Here is a 19,697-nt window from a genome sequence, read left to right as displayed (position 1 = left end):
TCCAACAGAAAGCACTGACCCAAACGAAGCTTCGACCCAGTGCGGGGTGGATGCGCCTCGAGCGTTTCCTGTCTGTCTGAGGAAAGGCCACCCAGCTCTACCCAGACATCCAGGTCCAAAAGCTAGGGATGGCACTGTCGCAGTACACCAACATCTGAAGCGATTGTGACTGCGTGCCATTGAACCAGGCCATAAGGTATAGTCAACAAGACCGTGATGGGAAAAGTACTCACCGTTGGGTTCTTCCTCAGTTCCCAATGCATGCGTTGCAAACATCGATACGAGTTTGTGGAGACAAGGGATCTAGAGCGGCTTTAAGTTAAGCATACACATCTCACAGACCTTACTCCAGCTCTGCTCAACAGCCTTGCTCATTGACCGTCCTGCCCTCGCTGTCAGAGATTCGTGTCTCGAGCGTCTCTGCAGAAAGGAGCTGGGGAGGTTGCGTGTCAAGAGAGTCCGAGACTTGAAACTGCGCGTGGATCCCTGGCGATCTTAGAATGACTCGCGCACTGGAATATGTCATGAACCCGGTCAGCCCTCGTCCGCTCTAAACGGGAAGTAACTCGTACCGTTCCGTTCCTGCCGCCGTTCTTTTTCTTCAATGACCTTGATGCTTATAAATAAGGACATCAGTGTTTTCGGAGACCAAAGAAATGCTGCCACTGTTTCGAGACTCGCAAAGAAGCTGGGGGACGCTACCGAAGAGATGGTCGCTAGGTGCGTCGCGCTAGATGTCCAAGGCGGTGAGCATGGAAGCTCTAGAAAGACGGTGACGAGCTGGCGTTTCAAGAGCAGCGAAGCTCGCACTACCGCAGAGCATACCGTAATAGAATCCCATCTGATCTTAAAGTGTGTTCTATTTGCGCGTCATAGGCCAGGATAGCCCCTTTAATATCCAGAAATCTCAGTGTATAGTGTTGGATGTTCGACGGTTGTTCAGCTCGCAGGCGATTGATTAAGGTGAACATTTACCTACTTGCTTGTTTCAACGCTGCTCCACCACGACCATTCGCAACACGCAACAGCAATTGTTCCTCGTACACCGCCATCATCCCCGCTGACTGTGCCCGTGCACCGTCGAGCTCTCCCGACTTCCTCCAAGTACTCAGCAACCGACATACTGTGCATTGTGTACGACCTTGAGCACGCGTGCTCGTCTCCTGCTTCCCTCTCTCCACCCCCTCCTCGCCGAGTCCAAGTGCCTGGCCTGAACAATGCGTCGGCACCAGCCTCCGTCTGCTCTGCCTCCAAACGATCCTCTCTCTCTGCTCCGCGCATACGACCACGAATCCAATCCTAGTCGCCCCATTCGCTCTTCGCCGCTCACAGCTTCCACCATTCATGGCTTACCACTCGAGCTGACCGACCGCCTGCGCTCCTTTCCTCTGTTCGCATCCGCTCCCGATTCCTTCCTTGTCGCCATTGGAAAGTTTCTGCGCCCACAGCTCTTTCAGCCACATGAATACATCCTCACAGAAGGCGATGACGCCAAAGCCATGTACTGGTTGGTTCGCGGTTCGCTAAGGGTCACGTCAAGAGATGGAGAAAGTACATATGCAGAACTCAAACCCGGCGCCTTCTTTGGCGAAATTGGCATTCTGATGGACATTCCGCGTACCGCCACCATCATTGCTCAGTTGCGCTCGCTGGTCTTGAAGCTTAACAAGGAAGACCTGCAGAAAGTCCTTCCAGCCTTTCCTGCTGTCGAGCGAGCCATACGCGACGAGGCCACCGAACGCTTGTCGATTCTCGAACGTCTAAAGAAGGAACGCGTCACGTTACCTGCTACCTCAGGTTTGCGCAAGCGATCGCGTGACTTCATTGAGCGCGATGTCGACATGCAAGATGTAGGCCCTCAGGACGATAGTAACAAGCGACGCAAATCTCCCAGCCCTAGTCTTGCAGAGGCAGCCGCCAACAGCGTTTTGGGAAGCGCAAATCTGACCGTCCGCCAGATCCTGCAAGAGCTGCCTTTGTTCGCCGAACTACCTGCTGAGATTCTACATTTCCTGGGCGTCAACGCCCAGCCGTGTTGCTTTGGTCCATTTACAGACATCATCACTCAAGGATCACAGGGTCGGGATGTCTTTTTCTTGGTGCGCGGCGAAGTCGAGGTTGTGACTGAAACGCCTGGCAATAAAACCCACGAGATAACAGGGAAGCCACTACCTGTGCAGCGTGTACGAGCTCGTCTTAAGCCTGGCCAGTACTTCGGCGAAGTCACTAGCCTCTCTCTGGCGCCAAAAAGAACAGCGACAGTTAGATCTATCAACAGCGTTGAATGTCTGCGCATCACAGGTCAAGTCTTGGATGAGCTCTGGAAGAACTGGTCGTCGAGCCTACGCCAACAGGTCGAACAAGAGGCTAAGCGGAGATTGAAAGAGGTCGAAGATACAGATATTGTCCTGCCAGATGCTCCTTCGGCTATCGACGCCCTCTCAGCTCTACCACCGGAAGATCAATGGAAGAAGAGCGTACCCACTGTCACCTTCAGTAACACTGAACCTGGAAGTGCCTTTGTACGAGACATGTCTCCTGTCGCAGCTGAACCCTTGGATCCCGATCCCTTCTTCAGCATCGATATAGACAACGTGCGTGCAAAATCAAGGAGAAGCTCTCTCGCGCCTCCGTCTCCAGAGCCGGTCATGCACGATACCGCCCATCGCCAACCCTCACCTCCTTCTGTAGGCCGCGCTCTTCCATCGTCTCCATTGAAACCAAGGTCATCGTTCTCGTCTGTATCTCCTGCATCAGACTCTCGGCGTCCTATCAGCCGACGTCCCAGTGTTTTCGGCAGACCATCTAGCCGGTCAGGAAGAGGCCCTCTACCAGATTCGGTGCTTGTTATGGTCTTCCAATACCTTGATCTGCCTGACCTCATGCGCCTGAGACTGGTTTCGCCTCATTGGACCCGTCTTTTGACCACGAATCCGGATGTCATGCAAGACCTCGATCTGTCACGATACAACCGACGTGTCACGGACTATGCCTTGAAAGAAGCCATCTGTCCCTTCGTAGGATCTCGTGCGCGTCATGTCAACATTAACAATTGCTTCCATGTAACTGATGATGGCTTCGCCGCGCTAGTCGAGTGTTGTGGAGAAAGCGTGCGTAGCTGGAGAATGCGTAGCGTGTGGGACGTAACAGGACAAAGTATCCTGGATCTAGTAAATCGTGCGAAGCGCCTAGAGGATATTGATCTAAGCAACTGTAGAAAGGTTGGCGACAATCTCCTAGCACGAATCGTAGGCTGGATCGTACCACAACCACCACCTGGACAAGCAGCACCTCTGCTACCACCAGTACCTTCTTCATCTCGTCGGCCAGCGCTTAAACGCAATGCAAGCAGCGCGGTGGTTCCACAGGCAGACCAACCCGCCCCAGGCACTGTGGTGGGAGCTGCAGGACTGAAGCGATTGACACTGAGCTACTGCAAACACGTTCAAGACAGAAGTATGGCGCACATAGCTGCGCATGCAGCAAACCGGCTTGAGAGCATTGATCTGACACGTTGTACTTCGGTCACGGATCAAGGCTTCCAACATTGGGGACTATATAACTTCTCACGATTGCGTAAGCTCGTCCTGGCCGATTGTACTTATCTGACCGACCAGGCGATTGTGGGTATTGCAAACGCTGCGCGAGGGCTCAAGGAGCTGGACCTGGTATGTCTTGACCGCGCATTAGACGTTGAATATAGTATTCGCTGACACATTTCTTGATAGTCTTTCTGCTGTGCACTTTCAGATACAGCAACCGAAGTCCTTTCACTGGGCTTGACACATCTCACACATCTCGATCTGGCCTTTTGTGGCTCGGCCGTCTCGGATTCAAGCCTCCGTTGTATCGGTTTGCATCTTCTAGAGCTGGAATATTTGTCTGTACGCGGCTGCGTACGAGTAACCGGTCAAGGCGTAGAGAGCGTCGTTGACGGATGCCCTCATCTCTCACTTTTTGATGTTAGTCAGTGCAAGAACCTGCTTCCATGGCTGCGATCCGGCGGTATACAAGCCGTCAGGCAAAAGGGCTGTAAAGCAAGGTTTGAAGTCGTGGCTGATGGGTCGTGGCGTGGTAGTGGAGCAGCATATAAGGGGTTGCATTGCTCTATTTAAGGCGCAGGCATGTTGAAGCATTTCTCGGGCAGGATGTTTGGGTCGAGTATTTGGAGGGTACTACCATATACTGTTATGCATTTTAGCGATTCATGGCAATTGGAAGTTTTGTGATTTTGACTCTAATCATTTCTATCCTTTTGAGTCAACAGAAGAACCATGATGACTCTTCGGAGCTACCAGTACTGATTGCTGCTAGTTCATAGGAGCCAAAAGTAGCTACAACCATCAACAAGAGACGAACAATTGAGCGTTGCAATGTACGAATCGGAGTTGCTCCGAACAGAGTTCCAGGTGCCTGAAAATCAGATGCCCTGAAGGCCGGTAAACAATGCCCCGAGGACGATGCGGGGAGAGCTCCTTCCCGGGTAGCTGGGGCATGACGTTTCCTGCGATCACCAAATGTCCACGAATGCAGTCGCGCATGAGGCTGAACGTCATGACTTGAACAGCAAGATAGCGATAAGCAAAGCATTTGGCATTCTCGAGCTTTACGGAACTTCTCATCATTCTTCGAACATCTCACAACATCAATACTTTAGACGAACGAGATGGCGTTGACAGCGGACAAAGTGGTGAGCAACCCCAGGGCTTCCCTCAATGGATTCGACTGTCGGACGGAGTGCTATGCGAATCATTGTGAGAAGAATGAGCTGCTGACCAGAGCTTGCAATAGCTCCTCCACGGATACTGCTGGGGTAACGCTCTCTGGTATGGCACAAGAGGCCTCTGTCGCGTCTGGGACCCCTTGATGGTCGTTGGCTGTACGTGTTCCACACCTCCAAGTCTGTATTCAATTGACCATCTAACGCGTCGCCAGGGTTCCGTCCTCCAGTTGAAACGCATCTGAAGACTACCGGTAAGTCGAGCCGCAGCTCCAGCAGCCTTATCTGGGACGACAAAGACTGAGATCATACAGACCTCGAACTGTACAACGTACGCACCGACGGATGGTGTCTCATCTCTCTCGCTGCCTCGCTCATGGTCCTCTCTCGTGCCTACGCCCGCGGCGGCATCAACAGAACCTACTCGAAGGCTTTCATTGCCGTCTCCATCTTCCACCACATCACAACCATGATTGGCGCGTACCAACACTACAAGCTGGACTCCCACTACACCAAAGCCATGTGGATTGGCGTCTGGGTCAACGCATTCCTGACAGCCGTCGGTGGTGTCGTTATGGGAGGTCTGAGCAACGATTCTGTCGCCAGAGCCAAGATCGCATAGAGTGTTTTATGCCAGTTTTAGGAAGACCTGAGGATGAACTTGTGGTTTGCGAGACATAGGAAGTGATGTGGATATATGATTACGAAGGCATGCACACATGCAGACGACGTCGATGACAAGGAAGAGTTACAAAGATATCGCTTGGAGATGAAGGAATCGCGCTAGGACCGCGCGCTCGATCGGTGTATCAATCATAGAATTAATCCTTCTGGTTACAAGCTCTCTGGATTATCCTTACATGGCCATTTTCATATTGCTGATATTTCTGGTCGAACGCAAGTTGTGCTGAGACTTTCTCAAAGCTACTTCGAAAAGCGCGGGCTTGGCACCATGAAAGTGTGACTTCCTCAGACACAAACGCTACACACAAGTGTCCAGACATGAGAGCATGCTCTTTCGCACAGACTGACGTATGTGGTTGGCAGCCAAAACCTCGTCTAATATGTATCTGGGCAGAGATGTTGGTGAGTGCTGGTGAACTGCCGGCAGAGAGCACGGTTGACAACGGCGCGATGGCCACATCTGGAGCCAACAACGTCTATATTCACACCGTTTCTCTCCAGACAAAGGCATTTTTGAACCCACGCTATCGACAAGGCGTATTGACACAGTCGTCTTTGGCAGAGGAGTCTGCAGCAAAGAGGTTGTGAGACATGTGAACACAACGAACGTGGCTTAACGGTATTCTTCTTTTCCAGAGTTTCTAGTGCCCTCTTATGATCCGCCCTATGGTCAATAATGGTACATGTATATATGGATATGCTCACCCGATCCCTGAGTCTAGTATCTCTCCTTCCAGTCACGATCTTTCTTGTAATATCATCTTATACCTCCATTTCTTATCGCCAGCGTCAATCTTTTATCGCAAGACCATCTAATATGCATCTCATCAACACACTCCTTCTCGGCGCCGGTGCCGTCTCAATGGCCAGCGCAGCAACCACACCACAATACCTCACTCTGGGCACTCTAAACTCCAACATGCCTAGCGGTATCCAGACACCTGCCTACTCGACCATCAGCTTCCCCATCACCGACTCCAAGACCAAAGCTTCTACCACCTGCACCATCCAATGGGACTGGACCAAGAAACCTTCCACCTCATGGACACCCTGCAAAGACAACTCTTTCTCCATCAAAGTCTCCAACTACAAGACCATGACCGATTTCCAACTTGACCTCCAACATCAGTACAACACCAAGACCGGCAAGAAGTGTGTGAACCCTAATGGTACAGGATGTACCACTACCTTGGCTTCGACGACGGTTTCAAAGAATGCGGCGGGTTTCCAGACTTATTGTGGTGCTTCGGGGGCTTGTGGTGCTGTGGGTAAAAAGGGTGTCAAGGTGCCTGTTTCTTCGTCTAAGACTGGTACGCAGAAGTAATTGCAATTGGTCTTTGCTTGCGTCAGTGCAATAACTCGATCGCAAAATGATCGTTGAGGTTTGCAGATGATTTGGCTCTCATGCATTTCCACGATATAAGCATCACAATCTCTATTTTTTTGTGAATAATTACTCCTTGCATCACCTTGCATCATTCAAACGTACTCCAAAGCCTCTGATTGAGGACAATATACTCCTAAAATGCCCAAAGAACAGAGATCATCAATCCAAGCAGAGCAGTAGCAATGATGGAAATTAATTCATGGTATGAGCAGGGTCATTACCACAGCAAGAATGATGTCAACGCGGTCCCGATACGAGGACCATCAATGCACACGCGACCTTGCACGAGCAAACAGCATATGAAACCTTCCCAACCATGGTACGGATCTGATAATCAGACGCAGCTTACCGAAAAGACCACTAGCAATTGCAGGGTATTCTCGGACTAGCAAACAAAGCCAACCTCACGAGAAAGAGGCCTACGCGAGCCCCCAATTCTCCAGTTTCTCTTGCCCACATCGCATTCACGTCTTAGCCTTTTATTTCTTCAGAAACTCCTCGAGACAAAGTCATATTATCATAGAGCTATGTCGACCAGCACGACCAACCGCCCCATCGCAACCGCAAAACCACGACTCTCCTCCGGCGCAAAGTCACCTCCAGCAACCACCGCACCAAAAGCCCAAGACCTCCCCTACGAAGAGCTCGAGATCCGCAATCGCGCCGCACGCATACTAGAAAATGAGGAAATGCTGCTGTTGCTGAGCAGACAAAGACACGAGGTAAAGCCCTACCACGATCTGGTTTGTGCCTGGTAAGAGAGCAATTTGCTGAGAAGAGGCGCGAAATTGTAGTCTGTTCTCCAGACCCGGATATACTGCGAAGCCAGAGCGGCCGGGCTAAAAGACGAAACGCTGAAGTTCGACTGTACCATGGATGTGAGCGAAGAGAGGGATCCCAACAAGTCTGGTACGAAGAGTCCGGCGACGAAAGGCACTGCGCGTGTGGTCTCTGGTTCGAGCAAGAATGCTGGGTCGCCGTTGAATAGCAAGAGAGATAAGGATCGTGGACGAGATGGAGGAAGAAGAAGTATTGGGTCTGCCAGATGAAGGAAGACGAAAGACGAGTACGTTTTCTTGGATTTGATTTCATGATACCCCTGTTTTGATATGTTGATATGCTACATATAGTGTATGATTTCGTAATTACGTTGCCGTCTCAATGTGCTATCAATGAAGACATCTAGATATATGCCCCCAGTCATGACTGCGAATCCCCTCATCCCACCAGGGCAGCCTTGTCGCCACCGTACTTTCCTTGCGGTCCGTCAAGATGAGCATCTAGTACAGCGCAAACACCGCCCTTGACTGCCTCGATTGCTTCTGGAAGCAGTTTCGCCAGTTGTTCCACAGTGCCGGCATGGCCGGCCCAACACTTACCACCCGAAGCTGCCTTTGCGATGCCTGCGTAGTCAGGGGTGGGCGCAAAAGAGATGTTGAGTTCTTCATTTGAAACCTTGCTGCCTTCGCCTTCTGGATGGACCAAAAGAAGTGACTTGCGTGGTGCGTTCCAACCTGCTCAGCATCAGCAAATATCCATCAGGGCTACAGTATTTGGACATCTTACCTTTGTTGTTGAGCACGACTGTAAGAATGGGGATGTTGTAGCGTTGTGCGATCCAGTAAACCGATCCTGGCACGCTGAAGAGGTATGTGCCATCGCCGACAATCTGAACCACGAACTTTCCCTTTCCGCCATTCTCAAAGTCGGTTGCAAGCTTGATTCCCAAAGCGCCGCCTCCCGACCATCCAAGTCCACCACCACCGCAGTTAATCCAAGAGCCAGGGAGAGTAGCCTGAATCTGATCCGCAACGAATGCAGTGTTCGTCACCGCCTCAATGGCCCAGATGGTATCTTGAGGACACGTCTTGCGCAGCTGGTGGATCAGATATGAACATCCATACGTGCCATCTTCGCCAGGCTTTGCTTGGTCTGAGATCGCCTGCAAACGTTGGTCGTGCGAGTCTTGAAGTTTGGTCCACTTCTCTTCAAACTTGCTGCTTGTGATCTCACTCTGGAACTTGGCTTTGAGATGGTCAGTGATCTGTGTCACAGCAGTCTCTGAGTCTGCTCGATATCTGGCCAAGGCATTGATGTAGAACACTGGCATCTGTTGCTTCAGAGGATCGACATCAATGTGAATGATCTTAGCGTCGTCTTTGGGCTTGCACTGAGTTGGGATCCAAGGGACATCGCAATCCAGCACTATAATCACATCTGCGGTCTTGATGTTCTCCTCTACACCATATCTGAGACCTAGCCAGGCTGGGTGATCGGCCGGGAAGCACATATCGCTACCACCAGTGTCTAGCACCTTGAGTCCCTTGACGGTATTGGCAAGCTCAACGAGCGCTCCAACAGCATTATGATTGCGTCCGCTGTAGCCAGTGATGACAAGGGGGGATTCGGCTTCGACCAAGAGTTGAGCAACGTTCTCGACCTGTTTTGGAGTCAAAGCACTTGGCTCGACTGCTGTCCAGTAGCGTTGGTCGAGCTTGTACGGTTCGATGTCCTCTTCCATGGCCTCTCGAGCACCAACCAGATATACAGGACCTTTTGGCTCACTTGTAGCGAAGGCCAAGGCTCGGTTGACCAACTGCTTGACGTTTGCTCCACGCTTAATTTCTCCGGTGTAGCGACAATACTGTGCGATGATCTGCTTCTGATCGGGGACATCCTGGATCCAATGGATATATTCAGTTCTCGAACCGCGATACTCGCCCTCGATTGTGTATGGAGATAGCCCGGCGAAGATGAGAACAGGTGCTCTTCCGCAAGAAGCGTTATGGACCGCAGCACCGAGGCCTTGAGTTCCTACATCGACATGAACGATAACGCATTGAGGCTTGTTGGTAAGTCTTGCGTATCCATCAGCCAGACTGAGAGCCACCATCTACGAAAGATCAGCATGGTGTTGAGATCAATCAAGATGTCGTTTACACACCTCATTAGGGCACGTGATGATACGTGGGAACTTTCCATTCTTTTCATTCTGTCCTTTGACGATTGCTTCGATGATACTGGGATGGTCTGAGCCAAGATTGACGAAACAATGCGTGACGCCAGCCTAGATCCAAATGGTCAATCTCATGCAAGATATCAAGATCCAATGGGATCTACCTCATATAAAGCCTCAAAGAAGGCGAAGGATGCGGTATATACCCTGCTGCTGTCAGCTATTGGAGCCGAGATGCATGTATAGAGCGCTTGGCTGCATACATGGTGTCGTATTTCAGGAATCAGTGACACAAGCGATCTCAATCACGCGAATCGGTAACCACACAACTCTCAATACCAAACAAAGTTGCAGTTCCAGAGACAGAGAGAAGCAATCAAGTAGTTGACCGTCTTGAGTGCAACATTGACCCCGCTGCTCGGCAAATCAATACGGCGAGCTTCAGACCCCACTTTCTACATTCGTTCATAGGCCTCAGGCAGGAGCGAGCAAGAGCGACTGATTCAAAACGAGTGTCTTGTACTTTTGATTATTCTACAACCCTTTCCCATTTTCTAGCAACCCTGTCTTATCGAACCGTCTCTATTTCAACAATCCTGCCTCCACTCTATTACTGTACACTGGTTGAATGTGTTCATGCCAGAACCATCATTGAGCGTGACTGGCTTCCCCCGAATCGATACTGCTCGTGTGACTTTATCACCAATTCCACACGATTGTATCGAGCTGGCCAACTTAGGTCGAGGGACCTGAGACGCTAGAGCTGCGTCCAGTCCTGTTTGCATTCAACTCTTCCTCAAGCATATGGACTTTACCAAGGCGAGCTGCAGGCAACCACTTGTCCTTGGGCATAAACCAGTATGAAAGAAGAGCAAAGATGGTAATTGCACCAAAGATCACAGGCGAGTAGTTGAAGTTTTCACCAGTAACAGGGAACTCGAGAGGAGAAAACAACACTGCGGCCAGGTAGAGGTTCCAGATAAGAGCAACGAAGTTCATGGGACGAGACCAGCGACCGAGCGACCAGGGTGCGTTCTTGAACTCTCCTGGTGTCAGGAAAGTACGGCCAAAGCAGATCAGAGCATATGCTGTGATTGTGGGAACACCAGCAGCAGAGACCAGCGATGAGAAGGCGGTAGCAGAGGGAAGGATAGAGCAAAGCAGCAGTGCAGCGACGACCAACATAACCGTGACTGCGTTTCTGGGCTCCTTGTTTGCAGAGACTGCAGAGATCCAACCTGAAAATGGCAAGACACCATCACGTGCGACAGCCCAGATCAGACGGGATGAAGCGACTCCGCTGACGGTTGTGTTGAAGAAAAGACCAAGAATGCAGACAATGTTCATCACAAGGTGGCCGCCTCTGCCCAAGGCCTGCGCATAGATGCCGACAAATGGCTGAGGATAGTCGAAGTTGAATTTGCTGAGGTCTGGGCAACAGAACAAGAACAAGATGACCATAGGGAAGCCCATCAGGGCAGAGACCAGGGCAGATGTGAAGATACCCTTGGCGGCAACAAGGTTCGCATTCTGAGTCTCCTCAGAGATGTGTCCTGAGGCTTCGAATCCGACAAGAATGCCTGCGGTAACGTAGTAAGACAGCATCCAGTTCCAGACTGGCGGGGCACCTGTGAGGTTGTCTGTAGCTGTGAAAGCAAACTTGGCCGACTGAAATCCGTAGGTCTGAGAAACTCCGATGGGGAACCAGATGATGTTCAAGACAAAGTCAAGGACAATAATGGCAGAAGCAATTCTGAAGATCCATTTGTAGGTCTTGGGGTTGAGGTAATTCATGCCAATGGCCAGGAACAGGATACCTTCAGAGACAGCCCACTGCACGGCGCGAAACTTGATATCGCTAGTGTCGGTAATGAGAGAGGTGACACCGAAGACCGGGAGTTCCGACAGGATGAAGTTGGCAGTACTCTGACCAAGAGAAGCCACGAAAGTTGTCCATGCCGTGCACGACCACCAAGCGACAATGAAGCCGAACAGGCGAGCATATTTGGGACCACCAGCTTCTGCGGCCCAGAAGTAGATCGAGCCAGCGGCGGGAAGAGCGGAGCAGATCTCTGCCAGAACGGCAGCAGTGATCATGGTGAAGACCATGGTGACGAGGTACGAGGACCTAGACAAATCAGTATTCGAGCCCCAAAGGAATCGCGATGACTTCTAGATATTAGCTTACCAGTAGGCTGCAGGACCTCCAGCTTCAACACCGATATAGAATGTTGAGCGGATGCCGCCAATAACATACATTGCAGCTGCATGATCGTTAGATGAGGTCGCTACTAAGACGTCTGGAGTGTGTTACCAAAGCTGGCGGAAAAGCTCTCTGCGAACTTCCATTGACGGTGCAAAGTCTGGCTAGTTGTTAGAGGTCTTGTTCTTGATATTTTTTTTGGCAGATGCACTCACTTGTTTATAACCGAGCGCATTCTGCCCTGTATTAGGTCAAATGTTCGCCGAAATACGAAAAGGGGAATCAAGAAAGGGCGATTCGATAGTCTCTGCATCTCCTTACGCGTCTATGAAGACGATCAAGTTCGTTCGGTTCTTCTCAACCTGAACCCATCCCAATGCCTGCAGGAGGCAAAAGGTGGATCAGATGCCCGCGTGCAGTGACTCTGTTGTTGAATTGTCGTCGTAGAATCGATTGATCTCTTGGCCTTGAACTCACCTGTGGCCATCATGCGCGTTTGGAGGATGCTTTGATTTGACTCATCTGTTTCGTCCATTCGAGATCCCATGAATCTCATACCAGATAGCGTTCGTCCGAGTCCATGCTCGAGGTTTCGGTAAAGTCGGATTGCAGAGCATTCTTAGGCTCCACACCGCTGCCGCGACGATGCTTCACTTGGGTCGACATGGCGAAATTTGGATGTATGTCGGATCAGGTCAATAAACTGAGGGAGCGATGTTGGGAGGAAGCAGCGAGTGGTGGGAACGGCCCAGTCACATCATATTGTATTTTTTTTGCCTTGGACCCTTATGATCACACTTTACACCACCATCGGCCCGCCGCTCATACGAGGCCGAGGTCGGACAATCCTTCGCTCAACATCAAGCCACAACAAGCATCTTCTTTACTATACACCAAGAATGCTTGTCTTGAGATACCACGATATCATGCGATTCTGGTTGTCTGTCTGTTATGCACGCTTTCATCGGCTGCGCCTTGACTTGTAGCAGGTGCAAGACAGGGATGAGATTGCGACACGCTAATGACGCTTACCGTTAAACTTCCATGAATTCCACCCGCGAACCGCGACTCCCGGATGTGGTACTGTACCTCAGCCGTCAAAGATCGAGCCCTTCCAAGATTTCCTTCTTGTTACTTATCGTGACATGATAACCCGACCTCCTCGCCATCTCCATATCTTCAGTTGTCAGCCTTGCGATCACTATCCTTCCATTGCCGCACATTGCCGTGGGGCCAAGATCATAACAACGCCGATATTTGAATTCTTCCAACGGCTTTCTCCAGTCTCTCATCACATTCACTACCTTGAAAATGTCCATAGCCAGGCAGTTGTTCTAGGAGTCCATCAGTAATTCTGTACAACCATGGGCGAGCAACACGAATCTAGTGCTTTTGAAGGGTCCTCGGATTGTACTGGTGTCTCAAAGGACCAACACACTCCTTCTGAAAGAAGACCATCATGGCGTGGGCGAGGCATAGAAAGCCAGGATCTACGGCGCAAATCTTCAGAAAGACGAAGGTCCATCGAAAAGACTCCAAATCGCAAACATTGGTGGAAATTTACCCTAAGATCATGGGACGATGACCAAGAACAGGATTGGTGGTTCGCTGGCACTGCTATCCCGCTGCTCGCCGCGACTATGGGTACGTTGTATAAAACAGCCACGCATCATTTTGTATCTTGATTCGTCTCAATTACTTTCCTGAAAAAAACCTACATTCGGATCATGAATCTTCATCAAGATTCTATGTTGTATATCGCATTAGGTTGGATTGCGAAAACCTGCTAACGCCGCTTTTCTTCGAAGGCCCTCTCGCAAATGTCTTATCAATCGCAGCACTTGTCACATCATGGAGAATGTGTCTGGTTGATGGTGTAAATCCAGAGACCTGTCCGTGGGACGGAAAGAGCGAGCTGCTCTCAGACCTGGATGGACACCCCTTTCCAGACCCTCACTGGTGTTATAAGCTTAACATATTTTCGCTCGCACTGGGATTCGCAGGAAACATCTTCCTGCTATTCAACTTCACAAATCGTATCAGATATATCATTGCGCTTCCATGTACCATCATCCTGTGGTACCTAGCGACCGGGGTGGTGAGTACCAGCAAGCGACGTCCTTCAAAGTCATCCATGCTGACTTCTACAGTTAATCGGCATCGAGGCATCTATGAATGAATATGTACCACCTCAGCGTCCCCAACAGAGCTACACGCAAGGTTTCTGGTATGCCGTCATAGCTGCAATTTTCTATTTGATATGCTCTATGCTACTCATGGTGAACATGCTTGGATATTTCCTTGGACACTATCCACAAAGATTCAATCTTACCGATTCCCAGCGCACGCTTATCTTGCAGACTATGCTGTTCTTCGTGTGGCTCGCCGGCGGCGCCGGTGTGTTCTCGCTAGTTGAGACCAAGTACGGACTGGGTCTGTTCAACTGGTCCTATGTCAATGCACTGTACTTCTGTCAGGTCACTGTGTTGACAATCGGCTTTGGAGACTTGTACCCGTCGAGCAATGTCGGACGAGGGCTAGTCATGCCTTATGCGGTCGGAGGTATCATCATGCTCGGTCTGATCGTGACCAGTCTCACAACTTTTGCGACAGAATTGGGAGAGGACAACATAGTTCAAAAACACATTGAGAGGACTCGCACCCGAACCATAGGAAGATCATTCACAAGCTCGATCGAGCTTAAAGAGCGCGAAGAACTAGCGTTGGGACTGAAACCGACAATTTCGAGACCCTTCGATCCGGTCAACCGCAGTATTGCGTTTGCTGATAACACTACACCGCCAAGAGACAACGATTCGTATCAAGATCAAGGGACTTTTCTTGGTCTGAAACGCACCGCGACTGTGCTTCGACCAATACGCAAGCCTCGTCTGTTGCTCCTTCGCGAGGAGAAAGATCGATTCAATGCTATGCGACGCATACAACAGAAAACCGAGAAATGGAAGAAATGGTCTAGTCTATTCATATCGACCGCGGCCTTCTCGATTCTGTGGTGCATTGGTGCGGTGATCTTTTGGGTCGCTGAGCGCCGCGTGCAAGACATAACCTACTTCCAATCTCTGTACCTTTGCTGGGTTTCTCTTCTCACTGTCGGATATGGCGATCTCGCTCCAAAGTCCAATGCCGGACGTCCCTTCTTTGTGGTCTGGAGTCTTGTCGCTGTGCCAACAATGACACTTCTAGTCTCCGATATGTCAGACACCATCGTCAATGGCTTCAACCAAGGCGCTTTCCGTCTAGCCGACTTTACCATCTTACCAAAACAAGGAATCTGGCGCACGCTCATACCGCGATTAGCACCATGGATACAACGATATAAGGAGCGCAGAGCCATCCAGCATCGCTTACAACGAGGATTCGAGACTGGTGATCCAGATGATGAACCTACCATCGACAATCTAGCCAAAGAACAAGGCAGCAAAGCCCCTAGTGATGCCGAACTGGCCAGGAGATTAGCCCAAGCCATCCAGCACGTATCCAAAGACCTGAAGGAAGACCCACCACGCTCCTACACTTACGAAGAATGGGTACGATTTACACAACTGATTCGCTTCACGGCTACACGAGACAGAGAAGAGGGAGTCAGCAGATATGAAGCCGATCAAGACGGTCTGATCGAGTGGGACTGGATTGGCGAGCATAGTCCGCTCATGGCGCAGCAGAGCGAAGCGGCGTTCATTTTGGACAGACTGTGCGAGAGTATGAAGAGATATGTCAGGAAGATGCAAATGATCTACAATCCTGTGGGATATGAAAAGCAGGACGATTCTATAAGGAGGCAATCACGCGACATTGGAGCGATAGACGATGAGATTGCGGAAGCCTGATACCCATGCTATGAGGTCTGATGCCTCCAAATGTTGTTATTCTCTATACATATTTTTTGGGAACAATTATTTTAGGTATAGAGGTTTGCTTTCTTGCTCAAGACCATTGCTAGAGATCGAAACAAAACGATTTACCATGCCTTCGACCCCTTACGTAGGAAGGAGATGACCTTCAAACAAGATTCCAACACATATCAATATCCAAAGCCTTGATAAGCAAACACGGACTCCATCACTCCTTCTTGAGAAAATAACGAACGACAAAGGAAAAAGAATCCAATCGAACAAAAAAAAAAAAATTCAGAAGGTGCAAACCTAGACCGAAGAGACTTCCCAGAAAAGATACAAACAACAATAACCATCTCCTTGACTCCTTCCCTGACAACAAATGCAAAAATGATGCAGAAATGACTTAAGGACAACGATACAGACTCAGGTGGTTACTGGCCAAGAAGACAGTATGAAAAGTAGAGTTAAGAACAAGAAGTTCTGCATGAATACGTCGGTGATTGGTCCTGTGTTTCTGGAAGCTGTGAAGTCTGCTGTTGTTTGAGAACAGGCAGAAGATGAAGCCAGAGCAGAGATGACCACTCTCTGTTCGCTGAACTGTAGATGTTTTATCCTTAGCAATCTGTTGTACGGTGGATAGAGTTCAGTGTAATCGCCCAAAGTGAATCGTGAAAGACAACTGGGGCTACTGCTGCTTATCCTAACGCCTTCTGTTCTGGCGGTCGTTACGAGGACTTCTACTCACATTGTTACGGCGCTGGTTGTTGCGAGTGCCTCTAGGCTCTGGCTCAGGGGTGCCAGCCCTCGCTCTTCTTTCAGCAGCCCTTCTTTCACCTTCACAGCTCAGACAAGATTGATATGTCTGGTAAACCGAGTCGTGTATCGGGCACAAATAAGTATGTGTAGTGCAACGACGAGCAGGTCGATTGACCCATCTGCATCCGCCTCTATTATCTTGCGGACAGTGGTGGCCATTGCGGGCCATTCTTCTGTTCATGTTTGGCTAATCGAAGATGTCAGCCGAATGATAAGGTGTTTGGATAACGGAGACACCGAACTTGCTGTAGAAGCGTAGTTGTGGAAGTGTTGTTCGCAGATTTGGGAGGTGTTCGTCTTTCTCTGAAGTTCTCTGCTGGGACTGAGATGAAGATGGGCCTTCGACGATCGTTATGAATACTTTCTGACAGGATTCCAGTGCAGCATAACAAAGGAGATACTTGAAAGACATGAGAGGCCATAAGGAGCTGTTCAGACACTCGACAAAGAGAGCCAAAATGGTATCAAGGAGAACCAACACATGCTGGGACCATGGTCAAAGAACGGGAGTTTGTACACAACGATTCTCAGTCTTCTCATTGCCCAGAGAGAAGACAAGGCCAAGAGGGAGTGTCTGATCGAACATGGTGGAGGTGTGAAATTAGTGTCCAGGATGCCAGAAGGCTTGCGGTCAGGGAGTGATACAAGTCTTGCCAAGAGCGCTCAGGGGTTCGGAACGGAGACAATCATGCAAAACTTGGAGGTGGTTGAGCAACACCAACGGGACTGCTCGATAGATCGCAATTATGGTACGGCACATCGAGGTATCTGGGAATGAGAGTTGAGTCGGTTTGAGGGAACATGACAAAGGCTTGAAAAAAAGTCCGAGTCATGTGGACGATATCCCTGTATAGGTCGACTCCTCGCTCGACGCAGCGTTGATCGATACTGAACATTCGTCGAAAGACACACGATGAAAACACAGGCGAGGTCTGAATGCGATTTTGAATGAGGAGATCAAAGCGCGAGTGTCGAGTGAGTAGCGTGACCAGAAAGCAACTGACCATTCTCTCTTTCGGCTGTTCATGTTAGCATCGAATGTGCACGTCGTCCGCAGGTTGGTCAGCGGCTCGAGAGAGGACTTCCAAACTGGCCGGATCAGCGAGTTTGCTCCGGAATGTTGGTACGCCACAGGTTGAGGCATTCCGTCGGTCGAGGCAGGATGAGACAGGCCTTGAACTTTTCCAAGACATGTCGAACATTTCCCTTGAATTGGTTGTTTCCTGATACAGCTTCGATTGAGACTCGACAGCAGTGGAGTTGTGTAACATGAAAGTTGTCAGGAGTCTGAGAAGTGAGTGTGTGATCAACAGGGTCGTCGATGCAAGGCAAGGTAAAGTCAAATCCATAGTGAATCTTTCGAAACTCTGTTGTTGTCAACATAGTGCATCGCGATCGTTTCTGCTCTTCTTAACCGCTCGAATAGCACCGATCATATCGAGTAGAGTGTTCGATGTTGTTCAACCAGCAGTATGCACTTTCCGCCTCTTGCAAAGGAACGCTAAAAAATAATTTGCAAGGAAAATTTCATTCTTTTGGGGGGTCGTACGCTAATATCGCAACGAGTCTCATGGGCAGTCAGTCCCTCGGTCATGTATAGATCTGGGCGTTCAGCAAAAGATGCCTCCTTCCGCCTCGGCGCGTGTCCTCTTCTTTCGCTTCTCTTTCCCCTTGCGACGCTTCTCAACTCTATCGTCATGTCTAACCCAAAACCTGAAGACTCGATATGCATGCAGCGCTGTGCTCCTTCTTCTTTTTGCGTGACAATCGAAACTCCAGACGCCGGAAGCAAAAGGGGTGGTGGCTGCGTCGCGTGCGAAAAAAAGGATCAATAGGTGGTTGGCGGAAGGGTTTACTCGTCGACAGCAACAATGCCATCGTCTTCGCTCTCGTCCTCGTCGCCGCTGACTTCCTGGTTCTCGCGCTCGCGCTTGTCCATGAGGGCCTGGAGCTCAGCATCGTCGTTCTCGGTGACAGCCTTGGGGGCCATCTTGACGGAGCAGGTGCCGCCAGCTGCGGTGATGGCCTTGGTGACCTCCTGGATGGCCTCTTCGAGGACGGTGATACCGATGGTCTTGTCGAGAGTTTGCGAGGTGAGGACGTAAAGAGGGGGAGAGACGAGCTTGACCTTGACCTGGGTGTCCTCGGTGTTGCGGGCCTCAGCCTGGCGCAGGGCGTTCTTGACGGCGTCGATTCCCTCATAACCGAAGCAAGTAACTTCGATATCGGCACGGACCTTTGTGGGCTGGGGTGTCAAGCGCTTGCCAATGTATGAAATGAGCTCCTCCTTGATGACGTTGTTGGCGAACTCGACCTCGTCCCAAACTGACTTGCTGTGTTGTGTAAGTTTCTGGTTCATGTGTAGGAGGCGGTGGTGGCGTACTTTGAAATGGAGATTCTGAAAGCGTCAAGACTCGAGCCGTACTTCTTGTCCAATGGCCAGCCGATGCTCTTGTACAGGTCCTCCATGGGTGTCGAAGTCTTCTCGGCGACGTGGCGCATGATAGAGTGGACCATCTTGGCCTTGTTGTAGCGGTCCTCGCACTTGAGCACATCCTCGGGCGAGACTCTGCGCTTGGACAAATCAATGTAACCCTTCTCCTTGTCGACTCTCAGCACAACGACGACCTCGTTTCTTCCGACGCGGATGAGTTTTTGGATGGATCTGATACGTCTTCTGGACAACTCGCTGAGCAAGATCATGCCGTCAATGTTGTCGTACTCGAGCAGCTTGACACTGGAAGCGCAGGCGTCAGTTATTCGCCGTGAGCACGCTGGCTAACATGCCGGACTCACTATGCGCCCATCTCAGCGACCTGGCGGACGTTGACCATGACGAGCGAGTCGACATCGGGGTACTTTTCTTCGTAGAAACGGCAATTTGTGAGCGACATGATTGCGGTGTTTCCAGTGGACTGGCGTGTGAATAGAATAATGCGGCGACGGCGTGGTCGGTTTTCCTTGTGACTCTCAACTTTCCCAAAAACGTCAGGGCCCCGCGGCCTCAGTCACGTGCTTCAGTGCATTTCAATTTATTTTATCACAATTTCTAACTTCTGCCTATTCATCCCTCT

The 19,697-nt window shown here is 50.3% G+C and overlaps 8 protein-coding genes across 8 annotated transcripts; 5 read left to right on the top strand and 3 right to left on the bottom strand.

Annotated features, from left to right (window-relative positions):
- Window positions 1-1,217: 1,217 nt before the first annotated feature.
- M437DRAFT_47980 (RNI-like protein) lies at window positions 1,218-4,115 on the top strand (the record flags this gene model as incomplete). The annotated part of the gene is made up of 2 exons (XM_041021568.1): window positions 1,218-3,668; window positions 3,729-4,115. The coding sequence occupies 2 exons, from the start codon at window positions 1,218-1,220 to the stop codon at window positions 4,113-4,115; spliced, it is 2,838 nt and encodes a 945-aa protein (XP_040880307.1).
- Window positions 4,116-4,666: 551 nt separating this feature from the next.
- On the top strand, window positions 4,667-5,342 carry M437DRAFT_65867 (uncharacterized protein; the record flags this gene model as incomplete). The annotated part of the gene is made up of 4 exons (XM_041024646.1): window positions 4,667-4,690; window positions 4,792-4,879; window positions 4,936-4,974; window positions 5,035-5,342. 4 exons carry the CDS (start codon window positions 4,667-4,669, stop codon window positions 5,340-5,342), a joined length of 459 nt encoding a protein of 152 aa, XP_040880306.1.
- Window positions 5,343-6,221: 879 nt separating this feature from the next.
- On the top strand, window positions 6,222-6,728 carry M437DRAFT_84308 (uncharacterized protein; the record flags this gene model as incomplete). Its single annotated transcript, XM_041028081.1, has 1 exon — window positions 6,222-6,728. The coding sequence occupies one exon, from the start codon at window positions 6,222-6,224 to the stop codon at window positions 6,726-6,728; it is 507 nt and encodes a 168-aa protein (XP_040880305.1).
- Window positions 6,729-7,318: 590 nt separating this feature from the next.
- M437DRAFT_47423 (uncharacterized protein) lies at window positions 7,319-7,840 on the top strand (the record flags this gene model as incomplete). The annotated part of the gene is made up of 2 exons (XM_041021449.1): window positions 7,319-7,513; window positions 7,586-7,840. The coding sequence occupies 2 exons, from the start codon at window positions 7,319-7,321 to the stop codon at window positions 7,838-7,840; spliced, it is 450 nt and encodes a 149-aa protein (XP_040880304.1).
- Window positions 7,841-8,009: 169 nt separating this feature from the next.
- On the bottom strand, window positions 8,010-10,216 carry M437DRAFT_75157 (thiamine diphosphate-binding protein; the record flags this gene model as incomplete). The annotated part of the gene is made up of 5 exons (XM_041026365.1): window positions 8,010-8,305; window positions 8,358-9,684; window positions 9,736-9,858; window positions 9,912-9,954; window positions 10,200-10,216. The coding sequence occupies 5 exons, from the start codon at window positions 10,214-10,216 to the stop codon at window positions 8,010-8,012; spliced, it is 1,806 nt and encodes a 601-aa protein (XP_040880303.1).
- A 266-nt stretch (window positions 10,217-10,482) lies between these two features.
- On the bottom strand, window positions 10,483-12,006 carry M437DRAFT_75156 (amino acid transporter; the record flags this gene model as incomplete). Its single annotated transcript, XM_041026364.1, has 2 exons — window positions 10,483-11,875; window positions 11,936-12,006. 2 exons carry the CDS (start codon window positions 12,004-12,006, stop codon window positions 10,483-10,485), a joined length of 1,464 nt encoding a protein of 487 aa, XP_040880302.1.
- A 1,308-nt stretch (window positions 12,007-13,314) lies between these two features.
- Window positions 13,315-15,798, top strand: M437DRAFT_47729 (voltage-gated potassium channel; the record flags this gene model as incomplete). Its single annotated transcript, XM_041021513.1, has 4 exons — window positions 13,315-13,594; window positions 13,759-14,048; window positions 14,101-14,583; window positions 14,836-15,798. 4 exons carry the CDS (start codon window positions 13,315-13,317, stop codon window positions 15,796-15,798), a joined length of 2,016 nt encoding a protein of 671 aa, XP_040880301.1.
- Window positions 15,799-18,475: 2,677 nt separating this feature from the next.
- On the bottom strand, window positions 18,476-19,517 carry M437DRAFT_47648 (eukaryotic translation initiation factor 2 subunit alpha; the record flags this gene model as incomplete). Its single annotated transcript, XM_041021495.1, has 3 exons — window positions 18,476-18,956; window positions 19,007-19,360; window positions 19,420-19,517. 3 exons carry the CDS (start codon window positions 19,515-19,517, stop codon window positions 18,476-18,478), a joined length of 933 nt encoding a protein of 310 aa, XP_040880300.1.
- Window positions 19,518-19,697: the final 180 nt, after the last annotated feature.

Source organism: Aureobasidium melanogenum (genome assembly GCF_000721775.1).
Source record: "Aureobasidium melanogenum CBS 110374 unplaced genomic scaffold scaffold_9, whole genome shotgun sequence".
Taxonomy (NCBI): Eukaryota; Fungi; Ascomycota; class Dothideomycetes; order Dothideales; family Saccotheciaceae; genus Aureobasidium; species Aureobasidium melanogenum.
This window is presented reverse-complemented; position numbering and strand designations above follow the sequence as displayed.